At 42.7% G+C, this 22,476-nt stretch overlaps 1 protein-coding gene across 1 annotated transcript in view; it reads left to right on the forward strand.

Moving 5' to 3' along the window:
* The window catches only part of LOC143962277 (uncharacterized), a 72,120-nt gene that overhangs the window by 13,314 nt on the left and 36,330 nt on the right, over positions 1-22,476 (forward strand). The window contains exons 2-4 of the mRNA XM_077471586.1: positions 11,283-11,405; positions 14,938-15,060; positions 17,444-17,566. Of these exons, the coding sequence (XP_077327712.1) occupies positions 11,283-11,405; positions 14,938-15,060; positions 17,444-17,566 (369 nt within the window). The remainder of the gene's footprint in view (positions 1-11,282; positions 11,406-14,937; positions 15,061-17,443; positions 17,567-22,476) is intronic.

A 22,476-nucleotide genomic window follows, 5' to 3' on the forward strand; every position in this document is an offset into this window, starting at 1 on the left:
CCAAAATATGCTGTCTACCTCCTTCAACAGTTGTAACTCCCACCTTCTCAATTCCCCTAATTCCACAAGTCAGCCTCCCTCTTTCATGTGCCCTCTGGAATGCCCGCTCAGTCTTCAACAAACTAGCCTCTATCAATTACCTTTTCCTCTCCAAATCCCTTAATCTATTTGCTATAACTGAAACCTGGCTCCAGGAATCTGACACTATCTCTCCTGCTGCCCTGTCCCACAGTGGCCTCCTTTGGACTCAATCCACCAGACCCAGTGTACGAAAAGGAGGTGGCGTCGGAACTTCTCCTCTCCCCACAATGCACCTTTCAGGTACTTCCCACACCTCCCTGTCTTTCCCTATGCTCTTTTGAAATGCACTGCATTCGTCTTTTCTTTACAGTTTGTCTGAGGGTCGCAGTTATTTATCAACCTCCTGGACCAGTGTCATACTTTCTGGATGACTTCTCTGCATGGCTACCCTATTTTCTCTCATCTGAAGTACCTGCTATCATCCTAGGTGACTTTAACATTCCAATCAATGTTAATACTGTACCACTTCTAAACTACTCAACCTAACCTCCTCTTTTAACCTAACACAATGGACACAAACCACCACCCACTCCAACGGTAAGACACTCAACCTCATATTCTCCCATCACTGCACTCCCTGCAATTTCTCTAACACACCCTTTCCTCTCTCTGATCACATCCTTATCCTTTTCACTCTCTCCTTGTCTCCTACATCCCATGCTGCCAACCTACAAACCGCTACCCCGCAGAAACCTTCGCAACCTCAACCCTTCCCTTCTTCATTCTGCTACTGATGGCCTACTGATGGGGAGGAATGGTCAGTCCTCTGCCGAGGATAGGCCTATTTGTTTCAATTCTGGGCTGGGAGTGGCTTAGGGTAGGGCTGCGCGATTCGCAGGTGGTATCATCAGGACCTCCCATTTCTTTCCAGAGGCTTCTAGTGCTTTCTGGAAAGAGAGGTGGGAGGGGAGGTGGAGCCACCTGGGCAATCTGGATTGGCAGGGGGGAGGCCGGCTAAATACCCAGGGTCAGCCCAGCTGGGGAGAAGTTGTCGGGTGGAAGAGCTGCAGTGAAAGGTTGTGGAGGCTGTCGGGCCCTTTGAGGGAGCTCCCCAGTCTGGGGGGGGGGGGGCAACCTTGGGCCTGGGCCCAGTCCGGATCACTTGAAGGGATGCATGAAGGGGTCCTGGACTGGAGGCACAAGAGAGAGCAAAGGAAAGGACAGCTGGAGAGAGCACTGCTAAGAGACTCCAGGGAGGACAACTGGTCACAGCCAGGAGGGCTGGTGAGTGAGACACAGTCAGGAGGACTAAGGAGGCACACCTGAGAGGACTGGGAGCTTGCAGTCTGAGATGGGACTGTGTACCATGGTGGAAGGGGCAGTGGAAAAAGGCAGCTTCAGCCAGGAGGGCTGGCAGGGCATGAAGAGGGCTAACTGGGATCAGTAGCCATAGTAGGGCAGCTAGCACAATTACTTTTCTGCTACACCATTGGGGCCCGTGGTCCCAGCCTACAAAGGGCATTTGCTGAGGCCTGGAGTTAGTGTCAAGCCTAACCAACAATTCATGCTAGCTGTTCCTGGGGAATCAAGTGAAGTGCTGGAGGTGACTAGGAGTAACAGTATGCAAAAAGTGATGTGCTGGTGGAGTGAGGAGCGATGAACTTCAATCAAGTGTGTGCAGGAAGAAGCTGAAGGAGTATGTACAAGGAGTGTACATAGTTGTCCCAAAACCTATTGCTGTTATATTGATCTATGCTGGGCATCCCATAGTTCCCATCCAAGTTCTACCCCTCAATAAAACATAACAAAAAAAAATGTTCACTGACTGCTTTATGTCTTGAAGTGCCTGAAAGTGAATGCAGGGCTGGGCAGGGTGACAGCCATACCACAATTCTCAATTGGGATTGACAAAATATTACCCCATTGGAGAGGGGGTGGCATGAGGACCCATGTCTCTCAGGCTGAAACCAGATGGATTTTTGAGCTTGTCTTGCTCATGCTTGCTGGCCTTAATATCGATATAGACGTAAATTGTTTCTTCACCGACTTTTAGTGACATATGAGTTGAATTGGTTTTAATATTGAATATTTGAAATGCATAGAAGAGAGGCTTGACATGCAGATTGAAAGGAGCCCTCCACTTCCCACTGGGTAGTGAGAATGCACGCTGCTAGTTACACATCAGTGTGGGACCAGTTCCCTCAAGCTGCTTTTATGCCTTTCTGCATCCGAATAGACATATGTAATTGCACCTTTTAACCACCTAAATAGAGGGCGCTTACACCCCCTTACTTCCCAGGCCATTTTTCAGCTTTTAGTGCTGTCGCACTTTGAATGACAATTGCGCGGTCATGCTACACTGTAACCATGTGAAATTGTTTTCATTTTCTTCACACAAATAGAGCTTTCTTTTGGTGATATTTAATCACTCCTGGGTTTTTTATTTTTTCCTAAAAAAAAGTTTTTCTTATTTTCTGTCAGTAAATTTTGTAAATAAGTCATTTTTCTCCTTCACTGATGGGCGCTGATGAGGCAGCACTGATGAGGTGGCACTTATGGGCACTGATGAGGAGGCATGAGTATGTTGCACTTATGGGCACTGATATGTGGCACTGATGACCACTGATAGGCGGCACTTATGGGTGGCACTGGTGGGCACAGATAGGCGGCACTGGTAGGCACAGATAGGCGGCATTGTTGGGCACAGATAGGCGGCACTGGTGGCATTGATGGGCAGCACTGATAGCCAGCACTAACTGGGATCACTAATGGCCACTGATTGCTGGCACTTGTGGGCACAGATTTGTGGCAATTGTGGGCACTGGTTGGCACTGATTTCTGGCAATGGTGGGCAATTATTGCTGGCACTGGTGGGCACTAATTGTATGATGATCAGTGCCCTGATTACATACCCAGCTGTCCCCTATGGGGAGATGCCGCTGAACGGCTCTCCTCTCCTCACACTCTGTCAGTGTGAGGCGAGGTGCGCCGATTACTGGCATCTCTGTGTTCATATGGTTAAAGAGCCGCGGCCATGGCTCTTTACATTGATTGTGTCCAGCAAGTCGTTAAAGCAAAAAAGCAATATTACACTATACCTGCCTTCTGTGGCTCTTTGTGGCTGAGCCAATTCCACAGAGTCTCGTGATGGGAGACAGATGATATTTGATAATGGAAAGAGTTTCTTCCACATATCACTGCATATCCGACTGTGATCGTATGGTATCCACACATGGAAAAGTGAAATAGATGTGGAGATAGACCTATGAACTGAGCAGGTTCTCACATTACATGCTTTATGTTCACTTAGGAATTCTGGTGAGAGCATTTTAAAGTCACTTCGGGTGAAGCACTATTGTGTCTGAAGTTTTGGAGCACATATTATTTTAGAAGGGAGTAAAAAGGAAAAAACTGCGCTACGGAATAAGAATGATATTGGTCGGAAGCTGCAATTCAAATGTACACCAAAAATACACAAAACAGAAAAAGAAAAAAAGAGAACTGCGCTAACCTCAAATGCCCAAAGTGAATGGGGTATGTGTATGTGCCAGACCCACGATATGAGTCTTAGTATCTTATTTCTCTAAGACCACCTCAAAGATATAGTGCATGCTATTATATATACAAATAAATAAAATTAAATGCAAAAACAGGACACAAATATGTGTCAATAATGTGAATTCCCCAAACGCAATACAGAATATATAAATCTCTGTGCATATACCCCTGAAATGAAAAATTATTATGTTTTCAGTTTTTTAGTTATTTTACATGAAATAAAATATCAAAAAGTATTTTGAGACACTCTACATAATGTCCATATAATTATATAACAAAATATAATGAAATGTCCATATGGTAAATAAACACCGGTGAAAAAAAACTCCAAAAAGCTGAATTAGAAGTGCACAAATTAAAAATCTTCTCCAGAAATGTAATGTGCCTTTCCCATCACCGAATGAATGAATTGGCTCCTTACCAGATCCAAGCGACCCCCCGTTACAGAGGGTCACCACAGGCGAAAAACAATCAAAGGATATCCGGGTAGCGGTTCCCCCTCAGGCGATCCCGACTCTTTCACGCAATAGGGTTATGGCTGTTGCTCCACATATCACTCCCAACTCAACGGTGTTATACTCAACTCAAGGGGTATATGCACATATTATTTTAGAAGCACAGTGTTGGAGCATATATTGAAGAATTGTGTATATATAGACATTTATGGACTTTGATATAAATTGAAAATGTTTTTTTAGTCACTTGGATTTATATAAGAAATTATTAATTTATCACTTATATATTTTCATCCAGATAGGGCCCTTTATATACACTTTTTCATGAATTATTTGTGTATTGCTAATGTTAGGTGCAACACTGGGATATTTAGTTATTGGCACTGTAACCTTTAATTTTTCACATACCACAATTCTCGGCAGCCCCTACGGGGGTACCGCTACAAATAAATACTTTAATGAATTTAAGTGCACACAAACGCAGTATAATAATTTTTTGGTAAAATATAAAAGATAATGTTATGCACAGTAAACAGATACCTAGCATATCATGCTTTAAAATCGTGGCCCGTGGAAAGGTGACAAACTACAGTACCAAAAAAATCTCCTTAGGCAATGCTTTAAAAGCCTTTACAGGTTACCTGTTTAAAGTTACACAGGATGTCTGGTGCTAGAATTATTGCTCTCACTCTGACATTCGCAGTGATACCACACATGTAGTGCAATCACCATTTACGTCTTAGGACTCCCTGGCCAATCGCATCTTAGGACACACTTCCTGTTCGCCCGGGAGGAGAATCAACGTCCAGGCTCCCACATGGGGGGGAGTGGGTTGGGGTCAATCACTGTCTCCGGGGAGGGGGGTTGTGTGCGCCGCAGGTCCACAAGGCATGTTTATTAACAGGACAGTCCCATATTTTGAGGTTTTCATGAGAGGGTGAAATTTCATAATTTCTGACCTTTTGAGTGATGGATATAATTTTTTTTACACCATTTAAAGCTAAACTTCAGGTAAATAGTCAAATATACAACTGCAATACATATAGAAGAGCTGTTTTACTTGAAAAAAAATTGTATTTCTAGCCATCCAGTTCTGAGATTTACACAGTCCTGCAAAACAGCTTAGTCAACTTGGTGACCTGACCTTTCTCTAATGCAGTTAAGTTTAGTAAATGACTAAATCTGCAACTTATGATATTATGGTCAATGGGAAAAATTGTCCTTACACTTGTGGTGTTTGGGAAGAATTACCCACTTACAGATATTTTAAAAGATTAATGGTGTCAATGGGAACTTATCTGAGAGGCAGAGACTGCTCATTGCTCAAGGAACCCTGAGAAATTTCTGGAGGAACCCTGGTTGAGAAACCCTGCTCTAAACTATGTATGATTCTTGCTCAGTCTGAGCCTGCAAACCAATTGTCTTCAATTGCAAGGACTACACCAAATCGGGTCACCTGTGTTATATGAACAAGGATTTTATGACCTCTTTGCTACTTTGGACCTATGGACATTGGCATTCATTACAGACATTTGTTTTGAGTTTAGTTACTGAAACAATATAATTGTTTTCTTAACAGATTTCACTAGTTTTTGTATATTTATTGTTATGCATTTTTATCCAGCAGGCTGAGTAGTTAATATGACACATCGGTTATTGATTTAATTAATTGTTGGCATATTGATTCATTTCTTCAGGGTAGTGTGTGTGTTTTTGCACTTATTTATTCAACACATGTAGGTTGTGCATTGAAGTTTCTTTACATATATACACAAGCCGAAGATTCAGGTTTTTTATTGCTGCACCTCTATAACCTTTTTCCTGTTTGTTTTTTAAGAACCATCATATCACCCATTTGAGTCACTAATTAGTTTGTAGATGTTACTTTTTATTATATATTAATGGGTATATGCACACCACTTTGTAGGGTAGTGTGGATATTTCTCCTTTAAACACATAAACTCCTGATCACTAGGAACAGGCGCTCTCTCTCTCTCTACTCCCCGTCAGAATGGGAATCTGTTTACAATGACAAATCCCCGTCCTGGCCCCTGTGGAGAGATCGCGGGTGGCCAGCGGACATTGTGGCAGCTGGCTACGCATATCGGCTCCGGCGACGTGCCTGCTATTGCTCTTAAAGTGGCCTACGACGTACACCTACGACGATTTGCGCAGTCGTGCCAACCTGCCGCAGTATAATGACAGCGGCTGTTCGATAAGCGGTTAATATGGCCTATATCACTATTAAGTATAATATCTAGTGCTTTTAAATACTTTTATGAACATTTTGTAATAGAAATTTTAGATCTTATGCATTTTTTGTGACCGTTTCATTCTGGTACTAGTAAAGTCCAAATTAAGAGAGGTTATTTTATAGTTGTTAATATGCTAAATATGCAGAATCTAAAACACACAAAAACTGTACCGTTTTGTCGAGGACGTTTTTATTTTAATTCAAGTTTTAAAGTATTTTAAAAGCCAAATTTTGAAGATGCACACAGTGTGTCAACGTGTTATCATGGGATATCAAGGTATGTGTTTTGGGGTTCTAACCCCTACCTTGCAACTCAATTAGGTGTGAAGAAAGGGTTGCACCCCCGAAACATGTCCATTTATCCCCAAGATGGGAGCTAGCACATGTTGACATTAGGCATGGGATCAGGAGGGAAATCCACATTTTGACTCCCAATTTGTGTGCATCTTCAAAATTTGGCTTTTACAGGGGTGACATCACCCCATCTGATGAAGGCAAGATCAACATAGTTTTAACATACTGATGTCTGATATTGTTGAACTTTGTAAGTTCCTGAGTTGTGTATGTTATTGTTTTAAACATGCCTGTTTAACCAAAAAAAAGGATATTTGTAATGTCAAACATAAAAATGTTATACACCAAAGATGTTGGTTTGTTCAAAAACCTTTTTCTAAAGCCCATGTGACCATGTGCACAGAGTAAAATGTTTTTATACACAACAATGTGTGGCTTCTTCTTTCAATGCTCAATATCAGTTTTGGGAGTAAGTTTGTGTTTACAGTGACAAAGGGGGTTATTTACTAAAGGCAAATCCACTTTGCACTACAAGTACACTTGCAGTGCACTTGTAGTGCAAAGTGGATTTGCCCTTAGTAAATAACCCACACAGTGCTCTAAAATTGGCCCCAATCAGGCCATTTTAGGGATTCCAAACAATGAATTCATGGTGCTGAAAAGGAGGATTGTTTTTATCATTAATGCATTACATACAATACATTAACAACAAAAACAATGTGTGCGTGTGTGTGTAGCAGACCCACAACATAATAGTTAGCTGAAGAAGAGATTGTCACCTCATGTATCAAATAAATTACATTTGCACTATTGAAGAAAATGTCCAAAAAGAAAAGCCCATTGGAGAACCTAGGAGACAGCTAAAAGAAACACAAGCAGTAAATCTATTGAAATATTAGTTAATTTTAAAATAAAAATGTATTTTAAAAATGTCTTATACATTTGCTGGCATATCAATGGCCCCCAGACCCGCAAAGTACTCCAGATACTTTTGTCTTACTTTGCAGTCACTTTGGGGGGGCAAGCCAGGGCGGGCCAGCTTCAAGTACCATCAGGGTTGCTTGATCTGGAAATCCGGCCTCAGGCCCAACTGAGGCCACATAGTTCGTAGCATTTTTACTTAGGAAATTGTGAAAAATGCAGCAGGCAAGCACTATATGGTTGAGTTTATATTCCGCCTTGTGTATGGGTGTTAGAAATAGGCGGAACCTATTAGTTAAAAACCCTCTGGTCTGGGGTGAGGGTCCTCATGGGAAATGGTCTCCCAGCCCAAAGGCTTCATCAGCGACGAACACAAACGGTAGACCAGCCACGCTGTCTTCCGCAGGTGGCAAGCCTAAGAAACTATTCTGAAGCTGTCTGTAAAACTCTGTCTGGGCAATGACTCCACCACCTGACATCCAGCCATTCTTCCCCACATCCACATACAGGAACTCGTATGTCGCTGACACCACCTCCAACATCACTATACTATTAAACCCCTTGTAATTATAATAGTATGACCCCGAGCTGGGGGGTGGGAGGATGTGGACATGTTTCCCATCGAGTTGAAGGAAACTGTGGAGTCAAACAAGAAAAATTAGTACTTTTGCACATGAACATTGCAAGCAGATTAGACGCAAACATTCTTGGCCAACATCTGTATAACATTTATTTTAAGGAGTATTTAAAGACAAAAGTATAAGATCCACTTATCATATTCCTTCCCCCCTCAGATAGCCCATTGTAAAAATGTTATGGTGGGGGGATGTTTTGGACAGGTAACCCTCTCCACTTCATTGAGAGATGAATGCATAAATAATGTGGATTACTTTGGCCAGCTCCTCCTTTTCTTACACTATTGGCAGCCCACTGGACAGTTAAGAAGTGTCATAATACAAAAATATTAATACACACTGTCCAAATTGAAGCACAATTTTACATTCTGCAATTTCCTATCAATTACCTATCAAGATAATAGGTGAACAAAACTTTAAACAGTACCATTTGAAAGTATTCAGGCAGGCACTTGCACTACATGCTTTGGTGAATTCATCCATAAATATGACCACAAAAGAGATAGGTATAGTGTATATGGGTTGGCAAAGTCAGCAAATAGAAGATTGGTATCGGTTGACTTAGCGGTTGGGGGGGAGGGAGGGTTCCAAATGAGTTTGAATTTAAGGACAAAAATACACATTTTAGGGGGTGTTTAGAGTAAAGCACTACAATGGAGCTGAAAAAATACATTGTTAAGTGACTAGGCTAGGTGTGTATGGGCCCAGGATAGCATGCTGGGGAGGTTAGTGAAGGCAAATATGTATGCAGAACAAAAAAGGAACTTTAAAAGCTTCCAGCATGCATGAGGATAAAGAGGACATTCACAGCATAATACATTCATGGTAATTAGGGAATGATGAAATACATCCAATAGATTAGCAAACATTACATACAAAACAGCAAAACGCAAATAAAACAACCATGGCACATTAAAGTAAGGCCTCTTTCACGTGGCTGATCTGTTCAGGTCCGCCTGTCAGTTTTTCAGGCGGACCTGAACGGATGCTCCATAGAGGTCTATGGAGCGTTGGGTGTCAGCGGTGACATGTCCGCTGACATCCGACCCTCTCCGATCTGAAAAAATGTGACGGAGGAAAAACCAACTTTTCCATCCGTCTGCGGATCCGATCGGGTGATGACGGACTCTACGTCCGTCATTACCCGATCTCCAATAGGGGAGAGCAGCTCTCTGACAGGTCTGTCCCTAGGCAGTGTGCAGAGACGGACCTGTCATCTTCCTGCTCAGCGGGGATCGACGGAGCGATCCCCGCTGAGCAAGTGGATATCCACGGGGCGGATCATCACTGATCCGCCCCGTCTGAAAGAGGCCTTAAGCTTCTAAGGAACACAATCCTACAGGATCAACATATTCCACAGTGTTTTACAGAGAACATGAATTCACATTAGTCTTACCCCATGAAAGGTATGCCCAAGCTGAGAAGGAACAAAATAGGCAGAGGGCATACATGACTGGGTTGAAGGAGAACCAGGTAGAAGGGGTTAACTATATTAAGTGGTGTGGGCAGTACTGACACTTACCTAATGGGTCAAGAAGATGAGGTGATTGGGAGGAACAGGAGAGTATAGTGCTAGGTAGGAGTGGTTTAGGTTCACTTGCAGAGAAAAAAATCATCAAAAGAATGTCCCTCCCTCCCGTCCAATTTTCTCAGGTAGTACTGTTATACTTCTTTTATTGTTCTTTGGCAGTTTGGGGTCCTTCATGGGGGTATAAACTTGGTGTTAGTGGTAAAACGGTGGGGACTGATCTTAGGTATGGCGTCCTCTAGTTGGTACAGTTCAATTCAAGGTGACCGTGTAATGGTAAGACTGGTGGGTGTGTGAGGTCAGCTGGGTTAGTCCCTGAGGTGGTGTATGGGGGCTGGGGTCATAACTTAGCTAACTGGTGCCACAGACATGAAGTTTTAGTCATATGGTACCATCAAGGACCTGCAACCATTGTTACCTGGATTGATATGTTTTTTTATTTATGAGCTTATGTTTATGAAATGGCCAATTTGACCATTTAACTCCAATTACTAGCAGTGTGGTTTTACCTAAGGTCTATAGCATTGATATGCAATTAGCGGACCTCCAGCTGTCGCTAAACTACAAGTCCCATCATGCCTCTGCCTCTAGCTGTCATGCTTGTGGCTCTAAGAGTCTCGCTATGCCTCATGGGAATTGTAGTTCTGCAACAGCTGGAGGTCCACTAATTGCATATCCCTGGTCTATAGGAAGGTGTAGTATGCAGTTTTGGGTAAGAGGCCAAGTATGGAGGTGAGCTCTGATCTACCCTGGTCATAAGCTTATAGTCCCTGGTCATAAGCTTATAGTTCAATGTCCCTATCACAGTTATAGGGATGGAGTTTTTTTTTCCCTCTCCCTTGTCTGATGGACTGCCCAAGGAGAGATGAGACTATGCTGCACTCTGATTGACTATTGCCATTGACAAAGATGGTCTCACCCCTGGTAATTTTGAGGCACTAGGACGTCCTATTTGCCCCCTAGGAGAAGATTGATTCTTGGGGGTTGCCTTTTCCTCCATTATCTATCACTGTCACTTACCTTTCTCAAACTGCAAAATGTGCCTCAAAGCTTTTTATAAATGCAATAATTAAGCCAGAGGGGCAAGTCAGCTAAACAGTAACATACATACCAGGGAACTTTCACTAGATTTGTTGGGGTTGGAGCAGTATTTATATTTGCCCAATTTTGGCCTTCCTTCTTTGGTGTAGCTCCCAAGGCCTCTGGTTCTTATAAGGAATTCAAGTGTGACACTGAAATGTGTATCTCTCTAAACTGTGTATAATTCTTGCCCATCCTAAGCCTGCAAACTAAACCAGTTCAGCTGCAAGAACTCCACCATCTGTATTCCAAAGCTGTAGATCTGTGATGGAACTTCGGAATGTAAAGAAGGCTCTGATGAGAACCGTGGAGGGAAAGAATCTAGCAAGCTCTGCACCAACCGGGAGTTCAAGTGCAGCAGCGAAGAATGCATACCAAGGAGATGGAAGTGAAATGGACGGTTCGACTGCAGGGACAAGTCAGATGAAAAGCACTCTTGTGCGGGAGGTCACTTCGATCATTAAGGCCAGCTTGCTAATAAGTGACCACAAAATGATATGCGGCTGACTAATTTTATGCATCTTTTGTATTTACAGATAAACCAACCTGCAGCCCAGATCAGTTCAAGTGCAATAATGGCAAGTTTATTAACGGAAGTCTGCGTTGCAACCGAGAACATGACTGTGACGATCATAGTGATGAGATTGGATGTTTAAATGGTAAGCACCCTATCTTACTATCTTTCTTGCAATAACAGTAGACTTATTATACTCTTAGGTTTATTTCTCTATGAATATATTTTCATTTGTGTGGTAACTTGAGGCTGGGCCTCAGCAAAGGTAGGAAAAAATAGTACAGTTGTAGCACTGGTTGGCCCTTTAAATTCTGCCTAGCAAGCACTGATGCATTCCCTGGCTGCATGGATGGTTTTTCTCCTCTCCTCTGCTTGATGGACAGCTCAGGTAAAGACGAGGCCGCAATGGACTCGGATTACCTGTAGCCAAAAATGAACCTATCCCTTGCAACCTTGGGGCAGGAGGGCTTCCTATTGGCAACCTGGGACAAAATGTATTCTGATTGGGAGCTGTGGGAGTGCAGAGACCATTGAGTTAGGGTGGCAGAGACCCACGTGGAGTGTGGGATGCATGGAGTGTGCATGTAGGCAGGAGGGCAGGTGGAGCCTAAAGGGGTAGATAATTTTTTAGTCTCCGCCATGTTTCCCTATTAACTTGTTGAGCGCCAAGCACTGGGTCACATGGAAGGTCTACCCCGTGTGGGTTCTTCTGAGCTACGTTAAGCACTTTTTACAGGGTCATTTTACTGCACACATGTGCTGTTTTCATCAGTGCCCTGAGACAAAGCTGAGACTGCTGTGGGGGAATACTCAACCTTAAGGCAAGCCTCCACTCTTAAGAGATGAATGTACACCTTGTACACTGACACTGCAACTGTTCTCCAGTTAACTTTCAGGTCACCTTTCCTGTAATGTGCGTTGAGGGACATGCTGAACCATTGTCCACATCCACCTATCCAGTGTTTTCCACTACTGCTCCCCAGTAGCGGAGTGGGCCCCACCATGCACTCTGTGCAGGCTCCCCACATGCACTTCACTAAACTGTTGAAACTCTGTACCTCTGTACAGGATGGGAACCTTTGCGGTGCAATCCACTCCCATTGTTTGGGGAGACAGAACACTCTGCTAGAGGCCACACCACCTATAACGGGTACATGCTATCGACAGGTTGCTTGTTAAACTTCCGTTACTCTAGACAAGCACTTATGCCTTTACACTACTACACTCAATACCATGTTTCTAGACTCACTTGTTGAGTGTCTTGGTGTCTAGACTATGCCTTCCACAAAGCCATACAACTCAAAAAAAATTATTTTAGCTCAGCCTTCTTCTATACTCATGCAAGTATTAATTCAGGTGACACTTTCTCTGCGATTAAAGTATTATTAAACCCACAACAGTAAAATCAGTCTTTATAAGCAGTAACGCATGCTTGTTATACTCACTGCGGAACATAAGGGGTTAATCCTCCACATTGTGTAAAAGGTTGCTTGATTCTGGCTTCTCTGATAACACAGAGTCTATGGAGTCAGGCTGCACATGCTCAGTTTGGTGTGTATTGCTAGAGAGGTTTTATATCTTGGGAGGGTGAATGTGATCAGCACTGTCCAAACAGGGGGTCAAGTGTCCTGCAGTCTCATAGGTCAGTAAGAAAACTCCTCCTACAACCTCTAACCAGAAACTGATAGAAGTCACAAGACTGCTATGGTATATACTGCTGATGGGAAAAGGTATTTAGCAGTTTATATTTACTAAACTTGCATTTCCATGTTCTGTGCACTGTGGGAGATCAGATATAGTAAATACAGGGTCCTGGGTTTAGTAACACTTTAAGCTAATAATTAGATTAAACAATTCTTAACAGGTGTTACAAATTCCTTTATTAATCTTTCAAAAAAGTTGTCTGTTTGTATGTTGTTGTTTAGAAAGATTAATAAAGGAATTTGTAACAACACGTTAGAAATGTATTTTTAATCTAATTATTAGCTTAAGCTAATAAAATGAGGCAAGTAGCTCCAAGGATATGTGAAATTTAAAGATGTGCTTTGAAGGCTAAATCAGCAGGATCGGAGATACCAGCAGGCTCCATTCGTGATTGACAAGGATTGCATACCTATGTGATGAAATTGATGACCGATTTACACCATGGGACATTTTTTGAGTAATTTTTTTAAACTTTTACCCATTCACATGGGGGCCATATCTAGGGGACCACTTATTTTTAAAACCGGTTATAGATTCCATTAAGCCCCTCCCCCCCATAAGGGAGAACGGGCTTTGCCAAGGGAGTCCCCCCTGGAGTGTTGGAGGGGAAGAGCAGAGAGCCGATTACTGCTAACTGAAGCGCGAGAACTGTGTGATCAGCGCTCGGCCATGCAGAGTACAGATAAAGCATTGAATCGATGCTGCATCAACTTAGGTGAGTTTAAATGTTTGTATAAATGTAAATCTCTGTGCTGGTTTGAATTCGTGGAACAGCTGCTACTCAAGACCAGGAAGGAATATAATAAATACTAATAATATAAATGGTGCGATTTTACTTGTGTTAAAGTATGTAATACAATATATTGTATGAACAAAGAGTGACTGATTTGTACACAATAGTACGTGCCCAGGTGTGCCCTCTCATTAAGACAGCCCTGCTAAAAACAGTACATATAAATAAACAATCTATGTATGGAAAAACTGTGCCTTATGTGATGAACAATTATATTGCTCAAAGTTCATATTCATGAGAAAAGATGCAGCATGTGAAATCTTTTCAGACAGATTCCTGCATTAATCTATGCTGAAAAGCACTGATATTGTGCAAGATGTCTGCTGGATTCCACTTGTAAGTAATCTCCAATGACTTGGAATATGATGTTTCATAAAATAACGTTGTCCTCTTACCAGATATGGTGGATCCCTATTACAGAGATCAGACTCGCTGTGGGATATGACTCTCCTAGGTTTTTTCACACCCAAACCCTTTCAAAGATTGATCTCAGGTGATTCAAAGAACAAGGAACTGACTCACTTCCATAGGTGTTCAGCTCATCCACATCACAGCAATTAGCAGTTTAAACTTCTCAGGTGCAATGATATGTAAACTTTTGTATCTGTTTAAATGAATATGGAACCCCAAGATTCAGGAAATCATACATAAGGAAAGAAAAAGCCTCATGGTGTAAAACCGCATACATTTATTAAAATGCTTGTAAAGGTTACACTTACAGCAAGGCCAACCAGTTGAGTGGCGCTACAAGGACTCTACGATCCGATGCGTTTCCACAAAACTGTTGTCTACTGGGAATAGCCATGCTCCCTGAGACAACTTGCCTGTTATGTTTTAGAGGTGAATAACCATAATCTGTAACAGTCCCAGCCCTTGAATGAGCTAGCAGTCTAAAGTCTATTCCACATTCATATAGGCACACACTGGTACCAATATTGGGTATAAACAAGATAAACAGCTGTATGGTTATTAAAAGAAACTAGAGAACCCGAAGCAAAGACACATAAACACTGAAAGACAACACAAACTCCATACAAACAGGATTCTTGTGGCATCTGAGCCCAAGATGCCTGCACTGAGGAACATCAATTACAAGCACTGAACTTCTGTGCTTTCCATGTAGCTTATCATTGAGCATAATTATTGGTCACCTTCTTATATACTGTTGGTCTCTTCTCAGAATCTATATCTTGCACATCTACTGAATTCAAATGTGGTGGAAGTAAAAATCGGTGTATCCCTCAGGCATGGAAGTGCGATCGTGATGAAGACTGTGAGGACGGCTCAGATGAGAAGGACTGCGGTATGAATTTAATCTGATGAAGAGTTGTGGATAACGTCTCCTAAGCCATAGTACAGAAATAGTACCACAATGCCACCAGACAACATTGTGGGCTGCTGGACTCTTGTGTTAGCGATCTGAGGAGCAATTCACAGTGGATTGCTTTTCCAAGGGCATTTGACAGGTTCAGAAGAAGCCTCCTTGCTGCCTGTTTTGATCTCTAAAAGCTCACACATCGCACTGCAAACGTGTTCATTGCACGCTGTTGCAGGGCAGTTGCAACATGGCCCAATTCACTTGACGTGACAGGCCTCCATTTGGCCTTGGGTGACAGAGCCTTTGATGGTGCCTTAGCCTAACTAAGGTTACCACTTCTTTGACCAAAACCTCAACTGTAACCAGTGATGTATCCCCACCCAGTACCATTCCTGGCAGACAGGTGAATGTAAACAAAATTGCAGGATAGTGTGAAAAAAGGTGTGGGTCCCTCCCAGAATTCATGCCAAAGAATTAGTTCTCATATTGATTTTATTGGGGAACCCCATGCTAAAACAAAGTGTGGGGTCCCCCCCCAAAATCCATACCAGACCCTTATCCAAGCATCCTGCAGCCCAGGTAACGGATGGTGGGCATTTACCCCCATCCTGAACTATACCAGGCCATGTGCTTTCAACATGAGAAGGGTAGCTTGCCAGGGAGGAGCTGCAGACAAACCACTTTGCCTCCATGTAAAGAGGAAAGGATCGCCATTACTCATGACCAACCCAGGTGAGTAGGCTACATGTCTCAACCAAACCACACATCCTAAAGCATTTCGACCCACCCACCAGGGCTTAGTCATAGGGTCCCTAAACAAAATGACAGGGATAGTGTAAAAAAAATAAAATAAAGGCATGGGGGTCCATTACAAAATTCATACCAAACCTTTAGTTCTGTTATTGACTATATTAACAGCGGTGGTGCGTATATACTGCGGAAGGGCGGCAGATTCAGTCATGTGTATATATACTGGCCTCTTCTGGGTTAGGAACATACAGCACACCTGCTCAGGTGTGCAGCACACTCCTCCTGTGACCACTGTGACTGGTTACTGTGCCTGTGTTTCGTCAGATTTGACAATCTATCAGAATTTGTAACGGAGTGACGTTTTACAATTGTTTTACAATTCAAAATCAAAACAGTCATACGGATTTCCAAATCACTATATAAGCTCCGTTTAGTTGTAAAAATAAGTGTGATATGACTCCGGTGGGTGTAACAAGATGTCTGCTTACCACCTTTTCACTGTATTCTTACTGTGGAGTGCGGGGTGTAGCAAGATGGCGGCAACGGAACGTCACTTCCGTTACAAATTCTGATGGGTCATCTAATCTGATGAAACTATGGTAATTGATTACTGGGTTATGGTGATTGATCACATGATAACAATGTAAAGAACCTGTCATGAATAGCTTTCTATTCATGAACAGCTTGCTTACTGTTGTAATCTGTGATTAGCGCAAAGCAATCACATGGTACCTGGTTACCTGTACCATGTGATTTGCTTAGCCAAATCACAGATCACAACCATAAGCAAGCTGTTCATGAGTGAGAGCTAAAACTATTGCTTATACAGTGATCATCACTGTACAAGTAATAGTGTAACCCACCCCCCTTCCCCCCACCACTGAGCTAATCTGATGACAGGATGTAAAAAATTTTATAAATAATAATTTAAAAAAAGGGTTAAAAAAAGAAAATAAAATGTTTTAAAAATGAAATAAGAAAACTGTGATTTTTTTTTTTTTTTTACATACTGTCACCAGTCATATGATGACACTATTATTTAATTTCTTAATTTTCACAAAACTTTTGGCAAAAAATTACAACTTCAAAAAAACTTGCCATGCCTCTTACTAAAAGACTGTATACTTTCCAAAAAGAGGTAATTTTATGGGTATTTTTACTGTCCTGGCATCGTGGGGCCTCAAGAAATGAGATGGGCCGCGAGTACACCAGGATTAATCAAAAACCCAGTGGTGATCAAATACCACCAAAAGAAAGCTCTATTTGTGTGAAAAAATATATATAAATTGAATTTGGGTATAATGTTGCATGACCGCGCAATTGCCAATTAAAGTAGCGCAGTGCTGAATAGCAAAAGAATGCTCTGGTTATGGAAGGGGTAAAACCTTCCGGAGATCAAGTAGTTAAAAGAAGCTGCAGAACCCAAAGCAAATCCACATAAACACAGAAAAAATACATACAAACTCCATACAAAACATTATTCTTGTGGCACCTGAACCCAACATGCCTGCACTGAGGGACAGCAATTACAAGCACTGAACTTTCATGCTTTCCATTGGGACATTTAATTGAGAATAATCATTGGTAACCTTCTTATATACTGTTGGTCTCTTCTCAGAATACAGAACTTGCAAGTCTTCCGAGTTCCGCTGTGGTGGGAGAACAAATCAATGTATTCCCCTGATATGGAAGTGTGATTATGACAAAGACTGCAATGACGGATCAGATGAGAAGGACTGCGGTATGTATTTCTTGTGATGAAGGGGTTTGGATAAACTCTGCTAGGCCATAATACAGAAATAGAACCACAACATCTTCTGGCAGCACTTACTGTGCCTGGAGCATGTATAGGGTAGAACATTCATTTTGCTGGTACTGAAACGTGTTGTAGCAGGCCATCGGAACCCTAACCAGACTGAAAATTCATTCAAACAGGTTAAGCTTTCTGGCTAATTCTGAATTACTAGATGTCCAGTCTATTCCATAGACAGAGCCCTGGGCTGTGTTTCTATATGTTGTCATTTTAATTACAACAGATTGGAAATTCGGTTCTTCTCTTATTTGTGGCTCATATGAGGTGGTTTAAAAATATTCAATTCATGTATCTACCTCTTAGCCCTTGTACACGTGGTCGGACATTCCGACGGAAAATGTCCGATTGAACCATGTTGTTGGATAATCCGACCATGAGTGGGCTCCATCGGACTGTTTCCGTCGGAATATCCGACCAACAAAGTTTTAGAGCAGGGCTATAAAATTTTCCGACAACATGCTCCGATCGGACTTTGTCCGATCGTGTGTAGAGTATTCCGATCGGACAAAGTGCCACGCATGCTCAGATCGAATTCCTAGACCAAAGCTATTGGCTACTAGCCTGAACGTAGTCCCATCGTAATGAAATAACGTCACCACGTTCTGAACGATCGGATTGTCTGACAACTTTGTCCGACCGTGTGTATGCAACAGTTTTGGACAAAATCCGTCGGACAAAATCCAATGGATTTGGTTGGCAGAATGTCCGACCATGTGTACAAGGGCTTATGGAATTAGGATGATTGGGAAGATTGTGAGCATGGTTCAAATGAGAATGGCTATGATGTTGGTGTTTGTAAAGTGGTCAAGATGGAATTTCTTAATATGATTTTGACTTGGGGTGACAGAGGCTTTGATGGCGCCTTAGCCTACCTTCTCTATTACTACCATTTCTCTGACTAAAATTGCAACCAGCGATGTATCCCCCTCCTCAGACAGGTGAATGTAAAAAAAATGGCAGGCATACTGTAGGAAAAAAAAAGAGGTGGGGTCCCCCCAAAATCCATACCAGACCCTTATCCAAGCATGCAGCCTTGCAGGCAAGGTAACAGAGGGTGGGCATTTATCACAATCGTGAACTCTACCAGACCAAGTGCTTTCAACATGGGAAGGGTAGCTTGCCAGGGGGGTGCTGCCTAACAAACCACCTTGTCTCTATGTTAATGAGGACAACGACCTTTCCACCAACCCTGGGTGGGGGTTGTGGGGGCCTAAGGGCGAGGAGCTTATTTATCGGCAGCAATGCAAATCCCCATTAATCATGATGAACGACTCCCACCGAAAAAAAAGTACACCACCCCACAGGCACGTCTGATCCCCGTCGCTTACTTACCAAGGAATGTAAACAAAGGGTCAGGGTGATGTCACTGACACCAAATTTGGACATTATCATTTTTTGGTCCATGATATCAAAGGGGATTCCAAGTGATGTCTCTGACCAAAAACAGTATGGTCATGTCCATTCCATGTTGGGGACCAGGAGCTTTTCTATGTGGTGAGTGAGCGATGGTATCGGACATGTCATCCCATTTTATTTGGTGATTTGGCAGGTGTCATTCGTCATGATTTATGAGATTTTGGTCGACGTGATTGACATGCATTTATATTGTAGGACTTTTTTGAGGGATTTTTTCATTTTAAATAAATAAAATTATCAAAAAGTATGTCACTTATTTTTGTTGTTTTGAATGAGTAGGTGTACTGTATATCCCTTACTCATTCACAATGGGAAGGGGAGAGGTATCTGGGGTCCTCTTTATTTTTAAAATGAGCTTCCAGATTCTGATAAGCTCCTCAATTAACATCTATACCAGGCCCTCATTTAGGATAAGGGTCCGATATAGGTGAAGGAAATCCATGGCCATTTGTTTACTAACAGAAATAAGCAGCCAGGAGCTGTCATCTACCAGCAATTTTAATGGTGTTTTTTTTCTTTGTAGATGTCAGTTTTGCTGTAGTAGATTGTATAAATCATACAGATATGTCACTTTATAGGCAGATTAAGGATTAACCATTCTTCCAGAAGCGCATTGGTGAGGTCAGGTACTGATGTTGGACAGGAGGACCTGGCTCGCATTCTATGCTCTAATTCATTCCAAAGGTGTTCTATCAGGTTAATGTCATGACTTTGTGCAGGGCAGTCAAGTTCCTCCACACCAAACTCGTTCGTCCATGTCTTTATGGACCTTGATTTGTGCACTGGTGTGCAGTCATTTTAGAACAGGAAGGGGCCTTCCCCAAACTGTTCCCACAAATTTGGGTATATTAAATTGTCCAAAATGTCTTGGTGTGCTGACACCTTAAGAGTTCTCTTCACTGGAACTAAGGGGCCAAGCCCAACCCCTGAAAAACAACCCCACATCATAATCCCCCCTCCAACAAATGATTTGGACCAGTGCACAAAGCAAGGTCCATAAAGACATGGTTGAGCGAGTTTGGGGTGGAGGAACTTGACTGGCCTGCACAGAGTCATGACCTCAACCTGATAGAACACTTTTGGGATGAATTAGAGTGGAGACTGCGAGCCAAACCTCGTCGTCCACCATCAGCGCCTGACCTGTCAAATGCGCTTCTGGATGAATGATCAAACATTCCCATAGACACACTTCTAATCCTTGTGGATATCATTCCCAGAAGGGTTGAAGCTGTTATACCTGCAAAGGGTGGGCCAACTCAATATTGAACCCTGCGGACTAAGACTGGGATGGCATTAAGCCCCCGTTCACATCGGCACGATTTGACATGTCAAATCGCATGGCAAATCGCAGCCTATTTCCGGCAACAGCACTGTCCCAATCAGTTCAACGCCAACTTTGTGGCGCCGCACCGATTTCCAAAAGTAGTTCCTACACTACTTTTTGTGACATGTCAAATCGCATGCCAAATGGCAGCCTATTGCCGGCAATGGCAGTGTCCCAATCGGTGCGATGCCAACTTTGCGGCGCTGCACCGATTTTCCAAAATTAGTTCATGCACTATTTTTGCCGACTTTGGGGGTGATTTCAGTAAACATCTGTGCATGAGCCTGCATAGATGTCTTTCAAATCTCCCCTGAACTCGCACTGAAATGCGGGTTTGAAATTGTGCGAGTTCCATCAGGGTTTACGTCCTCTTTAAGAGAAATAAAAATCCCTTTGTTCATTTTTAAAAGTGACTGGCGCTCATCTTTTCACCTTGCACAACACCCACCATTCCTCGAAACCTACACCCTGGAGGAGGAATGTGGGCCCTTCCGACCTCTGGTGGTCACCACCAGGCCCTTGGAGACTGGGGAGGGTGCTACATTTAGAACTAGTTTAAAAATGGCTATGAGTGTTTATGCTCAGAGGGCTATCAGCTCCTGGATGGAAACAAATGTGAAGCTTATTGGGGTTTTCTCTGATCATTTATTGTGTCCATTTCCACAACTTCAGTGCTGTATTGAGAGCATGTCACTGTACAATTACACCTGAAACAGAAGCAGCAGTTTTCTGAATAGAACCTGAAGATTCTTTGCTTGTTAAAATGTAGCTCTGCTTCAAAAGTTTTCTGAATGCATGCTTCTTGTGTAGGTATAGAAAGACCAACCTGCAGCCCGGATCAGTTCCAGTGCAAGGATGGCAAATGTATTAACGCCAATCTTCATTTTTATCAGTGCTAGCCCCTGAATGAGCTTGCAGTCTAAAGTCCACATCCATATAGGCACACACTGGTGCCAACAGTTATTATTTATTTACAGGATTTACAGGAGCTCCAACACTTTGCTCAACACTTTACAAAATAAAGGGGGTCTGAACAGCTACGATATAATTTGATGCAAGGGGATTAGGAGGTCCCTGGTTGTGGGAGCTTACAATCTATAAGAGAGAGGGCAAGTATTACAAATCATAACTGTGAAGGATGAGCCTCTGAAGAAGGCAGATATCCAGGTTTTAGGTAGAGGTGGGATAGGCTTCTTTGAAGAGATGAGTTTACATGACCAGATAAACTTCCCTCTAAAGCCTTGTACACACGGTCGGAGAATCTGTCGGAATGAGTCTTATCGGACCGTGTCGTCAGATAATCCGACTGTGTGTGGTATGCATCGGACTGATTCCGTCTGAATCTCCGTCCGACCCAATTTTCCAACATGTTGGAAATATTTCCCGACCAACTGGGCCGGACGGACCTAATCCGATCATGTGTAGAGAATTTTCATCGGACCAAGTGCCACGCATGCTCAGATCAAATTCCTACATCAAAGCTATTGGCTACTAGCCTGAATGTAGTCCCATCATAACAAAATTACGTCATCACGTTCTGAAAGATCGGATTTTTAGCCAACTTGGCCCGACCGTTTCTATGCAACAGTTTCGGACACAATCCGTCGGACTAAATCCGACGGGCAAAATCCGACGGATTTGGTTGCCAAAATCTCCGGCTGTGTGTACGTGGGCTTACTGTTACAGACCCATCATACCCATTTCTCCACCTTCTTCGAATAAGAGACCACACCGTTCTTATGGAGTATAAATGGCCATAACAGCCTTTATTAACCAAATAACATATAAAAACTCCAAAAATCTTTATAAAGAACAAGGTAATTAACATAAAGAAACAACATGTTTCAACCCCCATTTTATTGGTCAGTGACGTAGCTATCTCCTCTTTCGCCGGATATATATATCCATATATATCACACCAGTACACTGCGGGACCTTTACCAACCATCATGGGCCTCCAGCTGTACCGCTCGGAGACACCCCATTTTCCCGCAGTGCAACCACCAGTATTCACCAACCATTTGATGAATACACCGGAGGGGCCATACTACCGATGAGCCCCCCACCCCTTTTTGTCACATCCGTTACCGCTCTCGTC

This window comes from Lithobates pipiens, unplaced genomic scaffold, assembly GCF_037356315.1.
Source record: "Lithobates pipiens isolate NorthernLeopardFrog02 unplaced genomic scaffold, aLitPip1_a1.2 Scaffold_8, whole genome shotgun sequence".
In the NCBI taxonomy this organism is placed as follows: Eukaryota; Metazoa; Chordata; class Amphibia; order Anura; family Ranidae; genus Lithobates; species Lithobates pipiens.